The 16,700-nt window shown below is 42.1% G+C and overlaps 1 protein-coding gene across 6 annotated transcripts; it reads right to left on the bottom strand.

Moving 5' to 3' along the window:
• Nucleotides 1–790: 790 nt before the first annotated feature.
• On the bottom strand, nucleotides 791–13,184 carry LOC121299751 (inhibitor of nuclear factor kappa-B kinase subunit epsilon-like). 6 transcript variants are annotated; one of them, XM_041227754.1, is made up of 22 exons: nucleotides 13,021–13,183; nucleotides 12,074–12,245; nucleotides 11,222–11,344; nucleotides 10,296–10,436; nucleotides 9,751–9,886; nucleotides 9,424–9,605; nucleotides 8,829–8,989; nucleotides 8,418–8,528; nucleotides 8,143–8,322; nucleotides 7,769–7,974; nucleotides 7,368–7,426; nucleotides 7,147–7,238; nucleotides 6,806–6,898; nucleotides 6,365–6,437; nucleotides 6,121–6,233; nucleotides 4,943–5,019; nucleotides 4,463–4,502; nucleotides 3,862–3,963; nucleotides 3,371–3,467; nucleotides 2,986–3,083; nucleotides 2,342–2,413; nucleotides 791–1,276 (listed from the first exon to the last, which is right to left on the bottom strand). In XM_041227754.1, exons 3-22 carry the CDS (start codon nucleotides 11,306–11,308, stop codon nucleotides 1,243–1,245), a joined length of 2,154 nt encoding a protein of 717 aa, XP_041083688.1. In that variant the 5' UTR covers nucleotides 11,309–11,344; nucleotides 12,074–12,245; nucleotides 13,021–13,183; the 3' UTR covers nucleotides 791–1,242. The 6 variants fall into 6 exon arrangements, 5 of the variants coding, with proteins under 5 accessions (XP_041083688.1, XP_041083687.1, XP_041083689.1 ...); XM_041227753.1 differs by having other exon boundaries at nucleotides 12,074–12,223; XM_041227755.1 differs by having other exon boundaries at nucleotides 12,074–12,157.
• Nucleotides 13,185–16,700: the final 3,516 nt, after the last annotated feature.

Raw genomic sequence — 16,700 nt, 5'->3', positions numbered from 1 at the left:
CCAAGTCTGGCATAAACGATGCTGGCTGTTACTTAAACCCTTAAAAAAATGCTTAACATAAAGTAGCAAGCACAGTTTACAGAGCGTCTGGGTTTCTGATCGCATCAGATCAATTCCAGATTTTTTAAATCCTTTGGTGGAAATGTCCTGTCTAAGTTGAATGGTTTTCAAAGCACACTGGCTTCGTCTCCCATTCTCATCTCCACTTTGACATCTGACACACTACTCCGTGTCCAGTGCTTCTTTAATCTGTTCTGCATACCAGCCTGCCAGAGGTGTATGTACGGAGTGAAACAAATATGAAAGGTTATCTAGATGGATAAATTGTTGACAATTTCACTGTAGTACCGTCTGCTGCGCATGTGCATCTCGCAAGTATTTCTGGGGTAAAATCATTAGTATATCATGCCCAACTCACGTGATAACTCGGAAAAGGATGGAAACGCCACCTTTATCACCAGCTCGAGTTAGCTGTCCATAGAAACGAGGTGTACTACAAGGCTGGAGAATCTCAATACTCATCAGCAATGTGCTGTCTATGCTGGTTTTCAGCTGCTCGTGTTGTTTCAGGAGACACTTTCTGTGGCTTAAATTTAATTCCCTGCATTTAAATACTAATCTGTCTTATTAATTCTATACCACGTCAGGGGTTTCAGATCAACACACTGTCAAAGTGGACAGGACCTGTACCCTGCTCTTCTCAATAAGGAAAAATGTGCCATCCTGTGGCAGCATCCGGTACTGCTCAGAAACCGATTCTAACACAACACAAGCAATTAGGTAGTCATGGTATGGTACAATAATATATTGTATTTGACAAGCTTACATACATGCATGTAGACAGACGGACAGGGAAAGCTAGACCCTTTCTTTGTTATGGCAGATACACAATGAGCATGTTTTGCCTTTGCATTTCAAGTGCTTTACCAAGCATGAGCATAGCTTTCTGTGCTTTATTAGAACTGCAACCAATGTACTACCATGGTGACAGAAAGAGGGAGCCAGGGTAAACTTCTTTAAATAAAAAATAAAAATAAAACACAAATACAGACATAAACTCTGTACTGCTGTTCACGCCAAAATATATATTAAATTTACAAAACACGACAAGCATTTCTTTAAGGAGTGGTAAACTCCGTGGTGGATATCGAAAGTGCTGTGCGTGTGAAGTAGTTAATGCTGAAGCAGGACACCCTGTAGAGACCGAACCGGTTGCCAGTCAGTTCCATCCACTGCTGGGAATCAGACACCAGGGCTGGTGGTCAGAGCGCTGAAACTGCAAAGAAACGAGTGTGTGAGTGACATCCATCCACCGCCACGGCAGAACAAAACCAGAGCTACGTGCATCACAAAGTCAGTCTCTCGTGTCTCCACGTGTTGCTACGACTGTTTAAAAAAACATACCTGTCATTTTTCTATTCATTGTTAACATCCCGACAACTTTTTACACTTACAAGTTTAAAGTCTGTTTCAAAGCTCTTTTCAAAATGTCTGCTCTAGTGCACTGGGGTTTGAGATCTGTCATCTAAAGACCCAAGAAGTGCTCTGGCAAGAAGTGCTCTGGGTTTTCTGTTCTGTACCACATCATGGATCATTATTGCTGTATTACCTGTTTGACAATGTGGGCAATAATCCTGACACTGTCAGTGCACTAGAGCGGACATTTTGAAATGAGCTTTAAAACAGACTTTAAAGTTAAGTGTAAAAAGTTCTCAGGATGTTAACAATGAAAAGGAAAATTCCAGGCACGTTATTTAAACAGCTGTAGCAGCACGTGGGGATGCTTCTTATTCTTCATCATTAACTTATTTATCAAGTGCCTTGGAGAAGGTTCTGTGCTGGCTGATTATAATTTAATTACAGTGCCCCCTACAGCATGGAGATCACGTTCATTTTAATTAGTAGGTTCCAAAAATTATCGAAGTGTAAATGTTTCTGATCCCAGATTGAATGCATGATGATGTTTTTTTTAGAGTGGTATTATTTTTATGACGTGAAATTACTGCTGTCTGTTGCTGGTCATCTTGCCAGGACACCCTTGTAAATGAGGCCTCTGTCTCAATTGGGTTTATGAATAAAGATGAACAGTAATCCTAGTGGCACTTACGCAATCAATGGGCACTGACCATCTCATACAATTACAAAAGCAAAGCGACATTACCATGGAACCCAATACATAACGTGTGTAATTAACTGGACTTGAGTATTACCAATGAAGCTACTTCTAGTATTTCCTATGCTACTTGTATTCCGTTTCTCTACCGATCCGCTGCCTGGAATACAAATTCAAAACGTCCTTCTGGACAAAACCTGGGGTCTAATTGAATCTCCTGAAGCTCACCTCTCAATAATACAGTTATTGTGCTGCAGCTCCTGTGCCACTGCCTGCATCTCGTCTCTCAGAAGCCGAATCCTGGAAAAATACGTGAAACACAGCACTTAACACTGCACTCCCTGAAAAACAAATCTCTTTTTAATCTTTGATGTGCTGCGATGAACAGAACAGTGTCTGAATGCGTATTTGTTTTTGTAGCTGTCCTGCATGTGTGTGTGCAGTTTATGTGATGCAAGTAACGGGCAGTGTTGTGTGATTCACTGCTGTTACGGATTCTGTCCCGTTGGCGAGATGAGATGAGGTTAAAAGCACTAAAACCACGATTGCAGACCAGCCCGGCTCTTTTGCATTGTGGTGCTCAGGGTCGCTGGTTTGTGCACAGCCCAGGTAGGTATGCTGCAGGAAGATGTAAATGCTGCTATTCTAATATAAACAATTGTTCTGAAAACTGAAAATGCTCTTAATCTAACTAATACACTGATAGGAAAATCCAAATGACTTTAAGAGTAGGTTTTGCTAGATACTAGAGATGCTGCTGGACTGTTTGCACTGATGCATCAGTAAACACAGATAACTGCATTTTGACTCTCTTAAGAACCCAATGCTCCACAGGCATATTCCTAAAAGACCCGAACCTCTACCCTGCCCACCTCAGAGCCATCTGCGCATGGCTGTCCTCCAGATAGGCGGCTGACGGGTCGGGCCAGGGCGCCTCCTGCTGGATCCTCAGCAGAGCATTTTTCAGGGTCTGTGGGAGAGAAACAAATGAAACTGTGCATTAACATGCACCTACTGAGTTTTTACTATTCTTAAAGCACTTTCACCATGGTCAGCTTTTAACAGGGGCATCAATACCATGCTGGGACATTGGATTAGCACCCCATACTGCCCCATAACATGCAGTGCAACGCCTGGTCCTCCTTGGAGGTCATGTGTACAGGCACTGACTGAGTCCAGCTCCTGCTATTCCCTTGTGGTCTGCCTGGACTGCCAGGGAACCCAAGCCCTCGATGTTTCTAAGGCAACGTGCCTTACCTTGCTCTGGTGATCCTGGCATTCCTCCAGCTCCCCAAAGAGACTCTTGAAAACACTGTTGAACTCTCTGAGCTGAGTCTTCATCTCGAACAGCGAGCTAGAGAAACATGGCGTGGGATCATGAACACAGTGTCTCCGTCCTTTAGCGGCTTCGTTTTCACTGCTCCCCTCACCATCAAGCAGTCCACGTCTGTGTTTTCTAATACATCAGCTCAGCTTGGAAAACACCTGACAGAACAGAACTATAGGGACAACCCTCAATAGTTCTGACATGAACATGTCTTTAAGAACGCATTTTGAGGATCCTCATTAAAAATGGAGATCCTACTGCGCTGATTGTGTCTCTGCCTGATCATGTCCATCTGTCTGTCTGACACACACATTTAGGGTCCCCATTCGAATGGTGGACCCTTATGCACAAGTCGTAGATTAATGTAGATAATGTGCATGCCCATCCTTTAGTTAAAATCTGTTAATACCGACAGGCTTACCTGGTCCAACAGCCAATCACAGAGAGCACAGCCTGGTACTTCTGTACACATTCATCTCGGAATAAGGACTTCACTTTCTTCACATGCGTTGTCAAGTTAATCCTAGTGCAGCGCCAAATGAAATGTTACTAACGTAAATCTCATCCGAAGTACCGTAGCAACAGCCATCAATGCACAATGTAAAGAGAATCTGCTTGGAGTCTTCCTAATGTCAGAATATTCACCTTAAGATATTGCCTTGGAGCAGATAAAAACCTGCTAGAATTGTTCATGTACAGTTCAGGGTATAGAAAAGTGACAATGACATATATCCAATGAACAGACTTGTTTTAAATGTAAAATAAAGTAAGAAGTTAATCTGCTCAAGCTGTACCCGGTCAGGACAGGCTGTGTTAATTAACACAATACATAATGCATGTCATGGATCTATATTCTAGTCTGTATTCTTTATCCACATTGAGTGGCTTATGAACTTGTACATGTTGAAGCTTTTGCCACAGGGCGGCAAACCCCACTCACTTCCATTCCCCTGTTTTCTACGTGGCGTAACAGCTATGAAAACAAAACAAAAAAAAACCCGCAGTGTGTTATTTATACTTACTTTTCAAACTTGTGTATCTGTTCATCGTTATACGGCAGGTCTGTAAAAAGAAAAGTCGGATTGCATTTTAAGATTTACGGGCTTTTCTTCTGGGCATCTTCTTGACCTTTCACCTCTAATCTGACCTTTCACCTTTCTGTCTGCAGAGCAATTGGCACGCCGCCTGACTTGACATTTGAAGAGGCGAGAAGCAGACGGATGGCGAGTGTGCTCTGTCGTCAGGTACCTCTGTGATCAAAGACACACAGACCACACTCAGCAGAAACCATTCTGCGATGTATCTGTTGAGGTATCATTTACCTCTTAAGGACCATACATTGTTTAGTCTGAGCAGCATATAGAGACAGATACTTGATGTTGCACACATGGCAGGTCTTAGCACAGATATCTATGAAGCAAAAGTGTACCGTGTGTGTGTGTGTATATATATATATATATATATATATATATATATATATATATATATATATATGTACTTACTGACAGTCATTTTGTCTTTCCGGTACTGATGGTATATTGCCAATATCATTTCCAGCAAGTAGTCTATCTTCTGTGTGCTACAAGAAAGCAATGGAAATAGCTGTAGTATACGAGGTGCAGAAAAACAAATCCCATTCAGTCAGCATTGGCAGGGCTTTACAGATTGGGCAAACAAGGGCAGGTAAACTGCAGTGAGGAGCAATACACTGAACCAAGCCAGACCAGGATCAGCCTAGATAAGACCCAATGAGACCCGACCCAGTGTTAAACAAGCATACCCTTATAAAGGTTTATAACATGCTAAAACCACACTACATGCATATTACAACAACAAAAGCAAGATAGACTACAGAATGACATTGCAAACGTGTTGATCGCCAATCAATAAAAGACTAAATGCCCTTTCTGGACCTTGATGTCTTTATAAGTCATTCCTTTTACTGAAAGGTTCAAACTCAGAAATCTGGCAGTAATTCAACAATTCCATCTCCGAGAAGCTTCAGAAATAAAAACAAAACTAAAAGAACAATGAAACACGGAAGCCCTGTGGTCGAGCTGCAGATAAATCTAGAGGAACATTATATAACGGTCTGAAGGATTTGCTGTGCCTTTTCCCTCAGTCACTCATCTAACATCGGTGTGGAAACTGCCATACTAAAATAAACAGAAAATGAATCAATTCAACTGGTGCCATGCGAGTATGTGTCTCGGTGAGTGTCTGTGAGAGAAAGCAAATTAATCCTAGTCAACAATCTCCCTCCCTCCCTGTGAGGGTGCTGTGTAAAGGGAACAGTGTGCCCCGGACTGGATGGTTTGACAGTTCATTCCAGGGTCAGTTGGAAGTCAGTCATCCAGGAAGGGGGCGGGGCCACAATACCAGAAGTCATCGCCTTAATGCGGTAAGCGATGTGTCAGTCAGATTGGAGGATACGTGATTGGACTCTCCACTGAAGGGGATGTGGCCCGAGTAATCTGTTCCTTCGATTGGTTATGGAAAGGACCCGTTTAGGAAATTAAGTGTTGTTGACATGCAACCCAGCCAAATAAAGGAGCTGTTTTATTGAACTTTCACTGTCTTGTGTGTGTTATTCCTGCGCACTACAAACCACTTTGCCACAGTGTCCCTGCGAGTGTGTGTGTGTGTGTGTGTGTGTGTGTGTGTGTGTGATTATACTCACGTTTTATCCTGCGCTAGTATTTGTGAGTGTTTGGACCACTCTGCTTTCATTCGGTCCAGTTTGTTTTGAATGTCACGGTGGCTGTTTATGTAACCCAAGAGGGTTTCCTGTAACTGAAATGGAAAAGATACCCAGCAGTGCTTAACAAAAGTCAATCTGTGAATCAGAGAGAGAGAGATGCTGATGCGAAACTCCGAATGGAAGAGGAAACGTCGGTGCACTTGGTATTCCTCACAGTACATACCAGCTGCAGCTTCTTCCTCTGCTCTGGGTAGTCTTTGAGCTCCGGCACGCCGGTGTCCACTGAAAACCCGCAGCTTGATTGAAAACGAGTTCAGCGGAATAGCATTAGGCAGGACAGCAGCAGAGGAGCCAACAGAAAAAAAGAAATTGTAGGAATGATAAAACACAGGAGGAGTACTAAATAAATGTTGTGTGTTGTGGACACATGTACTGCAGTGTATTAGCTGTACTGCCAAGATATTTGTAGCTACTGTAAAATGTATACACTGGCTTTTTATTCTAGCTTTTTAGAAATGGCTATTGTAAAAATAGCAATCCCGTTCCACTTTATATTAATGGTCTCCAAGTACATAACCAAGTATGTCATTGCAATGCAACTACTACCACTATTACAGTAGAACAGGGAAGAGGAGTCAGAGTTGCACAATGTGCTGTGACTCACAGCCTGTACACCCTCGCCTCAGTACTCTTGCAGAAAGACAGCATCAGGTTCAGCATGTTGATTTTCTGTACCACATCCAGCCTTATATTTTCCCTGTTAACACAAAGCATACCTAGTTAGGAGTTTGTATACCAAATTAGGATGCAAAGTTAAAATGTTTTATCAAATCATTACGTTTTTCTTGATAGTCAGTGGAGCCCCGGGACATAGTAAAGTTAATGCATGTTAAATCATGGTAAAACAGTGGTAAACTACAGTAAATCATGGTAATGCATAGTACAAATATGTTACTCTTATATGGATAGAGATGGTGTTTCATACAAGTTTTTATCCATACTTACATCAGCCAGTAAAACCCCTGCAATACCAATGCCTGCCATTTCAGTAAGGAGTGGCTTATTCTTAAATACTGGTGTACTGCACTCACTATGCACTGAGAAAAAGGAACAAGACACAGAAACAGAACTCTCACATTGAGCATTGAAATGACTAACAGTAAATGACAACAGGTGCAGACTCTTTAGACGATAGCCAGCTGTTTATCTGTACAGAACACACGTACCTTTGACAAACTGTAATCAGCAAGAACATCAAACCTTGGTGGAAAAACTGGGATTTCCGCTTTAATTCAAAGAAAAGAAAAATAATTAAAACCAGGACTTCACAATGTTGGCCATATAGTAAGATCACAACGTCTTTAAATTAAACATGGAATAAAACTACAGATTAAATGAAAGATATTGCTATTTGTATTCCACACCCTAAGTTGCTCAATTCTTGCCTTCAGAAACGGTAGGTTATGGTCAGGAATGTGTCACTCAGCTGTGAAAATATGTCATCTATTACACAATAGCCTGGACAAAATGTCAAAGAGAGTTCTGTTGAGAATGCTACTGAAATGACAATGGGAGCGGTGCAGTCTCCTCTCCTCCACTGTCATATCATCGTCGCCCCCTGGCTTACGCTCGCGGAACTGCACTCCGATAGGCTTCTCTGGCTTCTCGGGCTCCAGGCTCGTCACGAACAGGGGCTTATCCTTGCAGGTGGGGGGGAGGTTCCCCACCTTCATGCTGGCCTCCAGGGGGTAGTAGTGCCCATCAAAGAGGTACTGCTGGCATTTGGGATGGATCCGCGCCACTTTGAAAATCTCCTCCATTAAAATAGAGGCCCTGTCACGGCAAACGAGAGAGACGACTGCATTTCTCCTTCACCCAAGTTAATCAGGCATGCATACTTCCGAGGTGTACTTTCTAATTCACAAACTCATTTACTACACGTTTTTACTCCGTGGATGAACAGAACAAACTAGCGCCAACACGCCTCGGCCCAGCACTCACGTATTGTAAGCATGGATGTAGATTTGGTGCAGCGTGGCCTGCTGCAGTGAGAACACGTGGATCACCACTCTGTGAATGATATCCGTGGTCCCAGCGAAGAACTGGTCGAAGCCCCAGCACGTCTCCTGGTTCGCTTCCAGGATATTGGCCAGGACTGGAACCAGCTGGGACTTCAGGCCTCTGTAACAGAAAGGGAAGGCTGACTGGCTGGCTGGCTGGTTGCCCCTGCAAGTCTTTCAATTCTCTAATCTAAAAAGCGCTGTGGCGACACTCACGCGGAGAGCTGACACGCTACAGGCAGGTCGTAGCTCCACTCGATCTGTCCGTCCTCCAGACGCTGCACTCCCGCTATCGCCCCCCTCGGCTTCTCTGTGGTGATTTTATACCTGGAGAGAGGAACGGCAGAATCAGTGGCTGTCACATTTCACACAGCTCTTTGTATCTATCTGTTAATCAAGCTTTCTCTTTACCCGTTACATAGCTGCAGTGGTTCTGAATCGTGGGCTGGGGTTTAACCAACACCACCATAAGGATAAATGCAACTATTTCAGTAGCAATTCAAATTTCCACAATGAGAACCATCTATCACAGTGTGTTTGTTTTGTCACTTGGGTATATGTTGTTAGCTAGTTGTAAATGTGTACGCTGTCAGTGCACTTGTCTATCTCTGCGTGTGCTGTGCGTACATGATCTGCTTGTTCTTGCGCGGTCCTCCGTAGGGTATGAACGGCAGGCTGCCGGCAGCGGTGTGGTAGAACGTCACCCCGATGCTCCAGAGATCCACTGCCACCCCGTAGGACTTCTGCTGCGGTTTCCTGAGCACGGCTCGCTCATACATGTCCGGGTGCTGCGGACACACACAGGGGGCATGTCACGGGACACACATGCAATCTGGGCTTATGTATGCTACAAAAATCCCAGGTAAAAGCAGGTTGGCACACTTCCACACATACATTGGATTGGAGATTGGTTTACGCTCTGGGGAGCCACTGAAGAATGCTAGCAAGCTCGTGCAATGGGCAGTGTGGTGTGATGTGCTTCTGCCCCCTGTTGGTGGGAGGAGGTTAAAAGCTCTATAACCATGAATGCAAAGGCTTTGTTTACATAGCGGTTAAGATGCTCGCTTGCGGAGTGCAGGGTCGCTTGTTCGCGCCCAGCGTCTGCCGTGTTACATTTGGCTACCTTTCCTGTCATATGCTGTCCGTCTCTCTCCTATAATCGTACAAGCAGGTTTTTGTTCTCATTTTAAAAATGCAAGTCTCCAGTCAGTCTGTTACTCACCAGGTACTCCTCTGTCCCATAGAGGGAGAGAAACTTCTCATCGTCCTCCAGTTCCCGGGCCGCTCCGAAGTCTGTGAGCTTGTAGACGGAGCACCGGTCCTCCCCCACGCGCCGCATGATGTTCCCAGGCTTGATATCCCTGTGCACCACCCCGTTCTCACGCAGGTGGTTCATCCCAGCCACTGCCAGGGCACAGCACATAGACAGTCAGGGCACTCATAATAGGAAGTGCCCTCTCTGTTTGTTCAAACAGTTCTCCAGACAGACAGCATGTAGCTCTCTACAGTGTACGGAGACTACCAGGTTACACTGTAGACCTGCACTCACCTACACACTGCAGCACTATGAGAAACTCAGACTCCGGGAGTCCGAACGCATGCTCTGGGTCCTCCAGCTGGTTGAGCAGACTCCCTCCGGAGCAGAACTCCATCACCAGAACCTTCTGCTTGTTGTTGACGTGGGTCTGAGGAAGAGGAACAGAAGCTTTTCTTAGATTGCAGACTACAGTATTAAAGAGAGCACAATGTGAATCAGAAAGCAAACACCATGGTCACCTTGATAGCACCCCTATAATTTTGTAATTCTTTCAAACTTCCCTTTTTTCACTATTGCCTTGTTTCGTGATGCACAGTACAGTCACAGAATCAAATTTAAAGCATCGAACTTGGCTGTTTCTAAGTGGTATCCATGTGCACACAATTCTCATGTAACTCCGATATTTGTTTTGAATGCGGAACTTGGGTAACTTCAAGGGATTCCAGCACAGACGTGTTTCTGCACATTTCCTGGGTTTCACAACTCTTGGGTCAATTATCCAACCCACAAAGTAATTCCATACATCCTCTGGTTCAGCAGCACGGCTCCCTGCTTACCACCTCCTCCACAGCGAACAGCTTGACAATGTTGACGTGGTTCAGCTTCCTCAGCATCTCAAACTCTCTCATCTGGACCTCCAGGGGCCGCTGGTAACTCACATTGTTGAACACCTTCACTGCAACCAGCTCTCCGCTTTTCTGAGAAACCATGGAAAACACTTCACATGACTCATTGTTTGATGCATTGCTTTTACACATTCTGTACCTTGAAAACATCACTGAATCATCATGTTGGTAAAAGGTGTGATAATACTGCTAAAACACAACCTGCCTGAGTGTACAGTAGCAGTGGCAGGCACATCTATGGTAAGCAGACAAGCTGGGCGTCTACCATATCTAACACTTACTTGTCATCTTCCTTTATAAAAGCTGTCAATGGTAAACCTGCATTCTGCAGTTTCCCCCCGTGCTTTTGCCCTGGTTATACTACTCATTCACCACGGTTTAACATTATTTGCTGTGTTTTAATATACGCTTCAACACAATGAAGCATCCTTATCTTTGCTTTACCATGCAGTCAGTGTTGTTGATCAGACTTTGCTGCTCTACTGTGGTAAGCTTTTACAGAGAATCAAAGACACATACACAGTTGTATTATTCTATGTGAGAAACAGAGGGATTAGAATGAAGGTAAAAGGCAGTGAGCGGAACCTTTGCTTATAGTCACAAATATATTCCTCCACGTGATTTAAGATCAGCTCACGCTGGGCTGCTGTGCCTCCCACAAGGACACACAAAAAGGAAGAGAGAGAGGGAGCTTCAGTCACTGTGCTCCCAGAGTGTGGAATGCACTGCCAAAATCTTTTTAACCTTATACCAAAATGTATTTTTACTGTTTCTCTATACAAATGCATTTTATTTGTTTTGCTTGTACAGTGCTTTGAAAGACGCTGTTTCAATCTAATTGGATTGGTCACTCTCACCTTGTTCCGTGCTTTGTAGACGCTGGCCGTCGCCCCCTGACCCAGCACATCATCCAGTGACCACAGGTAGTTGACCGTGCTCAGCATTCTTTTCAAGCTCCAAGTAGTTAGCTGGCTTCAATTCTACACAGAATGAGGGAGAAGGAAGCTGTAAATCATGGGCAACACCTAGAACTGCTCCTGTTGCAACAGCAGCAGGGAGGGTACAGAATATACAGCTATGACCAAAAGGTTTGCATCACCCTATAGAATGAACTCATTTTGCTTCATAAAGTCGAATGAAACCTGCTGAACCATGTTACATTAACATACAAACTGCACACCGCTTTGTAGTTCTCCATAATAACTAAACACTGAAAAACAAATTTTGAAATACTGTTCCAGTATTATGGCTTCCTGTAGACTTTTGCAATCATCTGATTACATGATGTTAAATAAAAGATCTAAATTAAGTCATAATACAGTATTTCTCAATCCTAAAATTCTAACGTGAAGCAAAACTTTTGGCCACAGCTGTATGTCAAAAATAAAATAAATCAAAAAGCCAAGGAATATGAGATGGTAAACCAAATAAGGTTAGCATCATTTACTCCGTTTTCCTTCTGTATTTTAAAAATAAGTCAGAAAAAGACCCTTTGTCTTCAAATACAGGCACAGTATTTCCATGAGTCTGTGGTAGAGGTTTGAACAAATAAACACATTCTTGACACATTTTACTAGGTCTAGGTTTCATTTTTTTCCCGACCCCACTGCATCAGTGACCTGTTCAAATACTTGTGTTATTATAAAAACTGATTCCCGCTTGAAATTGTTTAAAGTAAGGCTGAAGGAAGGGGTGCTGTGAACACTTACCTGTCTGCGCTGCTGGGTCAATATAGCAGCTAGGCTGAGCGGCTCTTATCCATGCAGGTGAACACACTCACACTACGTCAGTCGCTAGCGAAACAAACAGGCGCAGCAATGTTCTTTAAAACTTCACAAAGGAAGCGCTCAACTTCCGGGCTACAAAATAGGGCAGAAAAAACTAAACAAAACAGTTACACTGACCCGGTTTATAAGGTGGTGTAAACTGAACACGGGCAGTTTTGAGGTTACAGCCCAAACCGGAACCCCTGCGCACGGCAAGATGGTTTAGAGGGATAATATTCTCCCCCAAATGAGCGACAAATATGTACGTTTTACATTAACGCTGCTGTTAGATGCTTGTGGTTAGCACACACCACAGTGACGTATACCTCAATAACACCGTGCACCATAATACAACCTGTCAAGAGAACACATTTGAGGGGTTACTTTTAACCTCTGAGACATGTCGTTTTCAAAGGGATTTCTTTATCAACATCCACACTCCCCTGAGCCATATATTTTAAGCATACATATACACTATTGCAGTAATACATCTGTGTGCATGCACATTTCTACACATAGATCTGTATCAATATGTGGTGGATACATTCACACACACACAGCATGCTGTACCTGACAATGCACATTGCCCTCCTAACAGCATTGGGACTGTTTTGGGACACGGTTACGGTTAAACATGTCGACTTATTCATACAGTTGTATATCGTTCATTGGTTTCATGTTTAAATACATTGCAACTGCGTGAAAAATGAATAGGCTACTGAAATATTCTACTGTAGCTATGGTTCAATGATACAAGCATTGATTTTGCATATAAAACAATTGCTACATAGTGTACATTTTAAAAACAATAATAAATGAGACAACTCACTTTACATTTGCAAATCAATAGATTTTGCTCTGTAACAGATTGCACAAGAAAATAGACTTACCTATTTTGACGTGCTTTTGGTTTGAACACTACCAGTCCCCAAGCTATTTAAAGCCTTCTGCAATCGTGGAGTACCCAAGCAAACTACTCCCTCTGGTTAATTTGTTTCTTACGAAGTATCTGAACTTTACCAAGGCTTCTAACTGCATTAACAAAAGACAGGAACTAACGTCATTTTCGCTTCGTTACTTCCCTTTTTTATTACAGGTTTTGAAGTTTAACTTCTTAAAGAGACAGGACTCAGTAAAGACTTGGGTTCAAAGTTTGACAGTGGAACGCGGTGGAAACAGACGAATTTTAAATCTCGTTTTATTTGAAGATGATTTAAAATTTACAATATGGATCTTAACATCTGTGTAGCGTATTTTTACAAAAAACGTTATTTGTTTATTTATTTTTTTATCCGAGATTTTTGCTAACGACCATTTGCTACAGAGTTAACGAAATTGAATATATTTATTTAGTTTACCTGTATAAATCTACACAGTTAAAAGTCCTGTACGATATGTCTTCCTAGCACCATCCCTGTGTAATAATGGCCACTTCTCACCTTTTTACTACAATTAGGTCTGCAGAAGACTTTTTTGATTTACTGTGTTATTATCAAGGTGGTCAGATGGGGGCAGTGTTTTTTTTTTATTTTATTTTATTTATTTTTTAATAAACACGGTAGATTTCTACAAATTTTTAAAATGGCAATAGATTCTAGCGAAAATAATCGTTTTCAAACGATCATCAACAACCTCACAATTTAATCAATGCAGCAGACCCTGTCTCTAAAAAGTGTATGGGCTTGCATTTTAAAAATACTACAATTCCTACTTTGTCAGAGTTGCTGAAAAATAAACAGGAAATAACCATTTATTTCCTTTCCTGAACAGTACTGTGTGGCAGTGGCCTTCCAGCATTTTGTAGCCTCCACGTCTAGATTTTGCAGCAGATAGCCCTGCATGCTTCTAAACCAGTATTAGTTTATTTATCCTAACAGGACAAGCTCAGCCTGTGCAACACTTGGACCCATGTTTTACAGAAGATCTCTATCAGTTTATCCCAGAGCATGGTCTTCAGAAGACTGCAACTGAAATATTCCCTTACAGTCCACGAAATCCCAGCTACCATTATGACTTTACAACACAGGCGTTCTGTTCCTCTGATGGTGTCACTGTGCTGTTGGGGTTCAGTTACTGCCCAGTCCATAAAACAATAAAGACGGAGCCTCTGCGGACTGCAAGTTTATAGAGGCAGCTTTGTAAGCGGAAACCAATTCGCAATTCCCAGCCTTAGCGACCAAACATGTTCCGGATAGGGTTACGAGATTATCAGAGTGAAAAACTGAGATTTTTTTATTTCTTTATTTATTTAATTGACGTCGTAGCAACTCGTTAAAATAACTGTATATAATAACACAACCGTGTATTACCGAAATACACTCTCAGCTCGAATACTTATAAACTATAATAATATTCTATTATTATATTGTATTATTATAGTTTATAAGTATTCGAGCTGAGAGTGTATTTCGATAGCCCCTTTTTTGGAAACGACAGTCCTAGTCATTCCAGGCCCTGTGGGATTCCTGTAATTAGCAGCACTATCCAGACCCTAAATAGCCTAACTAGCTCCAGCTTCTAGATTAAATCGCAATTAAGAAATACCACCACCAGATGGCACTATACTCCTAAAAAATTCCTGTAAGATGGGAAATTTGACTGCAAGTGGCAGCTAATAATGAAATATCCTCTATGAAAGATCTTTAGGAAATAATAATAATAATAATAATAATAATAATAATAATAATAATAATAATAATAATAATAATAATAACTGAAAATAAGCAAAATGCACACATGAGCCTACACAGAATCAAGGGGGTGGCAGTAGAAAAAGCTGGAACGTCTTCCATTGTAAATATTGCTTTTTTTTTGGCCATCACTTGTTTTCCCCAACCTTTGTTCTTTACTGCCTTCCAAGAAGTAGTTTTCCAAAGTTTTAATTGTTTGCTTATCTCTAGCTGTGGTGATACAACTCTGCAACTCAACCTACTCTACTTTCTGGTGGCCTCCTTGAAGGATCCTTCTCTCTGTCTCTCTCTCTCGCTGGAAATGTGTACTTGACCTGGCACATGTATTTCTGGAAAGTAAGATTTTTTTAAAAGGAGGTTGAATTGAATTTTAATTGAAGTTTCTAATTAGGTTTTAAATCTCCTGGCTATTTCCAATCTGTAACAGCAGCTGTGCAGGGGCCCTACTTCAAAAACTGGTGCTAACTAGTCCTGCAATGTCTCAGCTGTTGAATCAAACTGAACCAGGTGAGACACTAAATACTACTGCAAACATTATCCGAAATCTCAATGGGGAGTATAGATGTAGGTCTTGATGCTTATACATTAGTATCTATACAGTGTATGTTATACATTTCTTATTCAGTATTTATTCATAATCCATTTCATATAGAGATCAGTGTCTTATATATGTTAATATTGTAGGTATTTATTCTATACTAAAGTGCTTACTGTTATCAGTTACCTACCAACTTTACCAATCTGTTTATACATTTAGGAAATGAAAGCAAACACAAAATCAAATGAGACTGCAGTTACAGTGTCCTGCAATGAACGTATATTAAAACTGGGCAGGCATGTGCGTGAATGCTCTGCTGTGTTGAGATAGGGTCTGTTTCCCAGAACACGCCTGTGGTGCTGTGAAAGTTAAAAAGGGAGGTTTCAAAGGGATTGTGGACTCTGAATTTCCTGCCCAGCGCAGTAAAGCAGTTGAGCCGAGTTGAGAGAATGGTTGAAGTGGGATACAGGACTGAGTATCAGGCGCTTGGCTTCCTCGTGCACAACGAGAGATGCGATTCCCCTCCAATATTGTCTTTGATAGTGGGACACCCCCTATATAAAATACTGAAACTTTCAGCAAGAATAAGAATTGTTTATGCATTTATGCCTTCATGCATTATTTTTAAAAATGTTATTTATTAAAATGTCATGCATTTATCATTGAAGTTTGTTCTGTTAAAATAAAGACTGGCATTCAAATCAAAACTTTTCAGTAGTCTAGTTTTAGATCAAAGAAAACACGTTAGGGAAATGTTGTCAAGCGCTGATGAGCTGCAGCAGGCCAAGCGTTTGGTTTGCCTTCAGTGCTGTCTCACAAACCGCAGCTGCTGGACACGTTTCCAATACAAGCCAAGATAACCTGCCTTAGTAGCACTACTGGACTGGAAAACCTCAATAAAAAGTCAGCTGTAAAACGAAACGGCAATCAGTTATATTGTTTTGCTTACTAAAAAGGAACAATGGACAGACTATTAAACAAACCGATCCAATAGCTTTTAAAATAATCTCAACAATGGGAACGTATTAAGTAATGTGGTGGGGTTTTGCTTGTACACAACGAGTTCTCCATATTGAGAGTGAAAGAGGCCACTGAAACTACAGCTAGGTTCTCACCACAAGGACATCTACCAGTCAGGTACAGTACATGTGTTATTTCAAAGGAAGCCATGATCTTGTAGGTCTCTTGCAGTCGGTCAGCTGCTGAACTGCAAATCTGCTGCCAGCAGGCGACACCAGCAGCACCTTGCAAGCACAGCTGCAAAACTCCATGCAGAACTGCTGCAGAGAATAAAGCATCTCTGATGCAAAAGAGCTGAACCACAGGCAGATTCATAAACATC

The sequence above is a fragment of the Polyodon spathula genome, chromosome 25, assembly GCF_017654505.1.
Source record: "Polyodon spathula isolate WHYD16114869_AA chromosome 25, ASM1765450v1, whole genome shotgun sequence".
NCBI classification, from domain to species: domain Eukaryota; kingdom Metazoa; phylum Chordata; class Actinopteri; order Acipenseriformes; family Polyodontidae; genus Polyodon; species Polyodon spathula.
The sequence above is the reverse complement of the archived record's forward strand: the minus strand, read 5'-3'. Positions and strand labels throughout refer to the sequence as shown.

Coding starts and splice junctions, on each gene's coding strand:
- LOC121299751 (XM_041227754.1), bottom strand. CDS start 11,308: ATGCTGAGCACGGTCAACTACCTGTGGTCACTGGATGATGTGCTGGGT. Junction 7,975..8,142: donor TACATCCATGCTTACAATAC/GTGAGTGCTGGG, acceptor TTGCCGTGACAG/GGCCTCTATTTTAATGGAGG. Junction 7,427..7,768: donor CGGAGTGCAGTTCCGCGAGC/GTAAGCCAGGGG, acceptor TTTGAATTAAAG/CGGAAATCCCAGTTTTTCCA.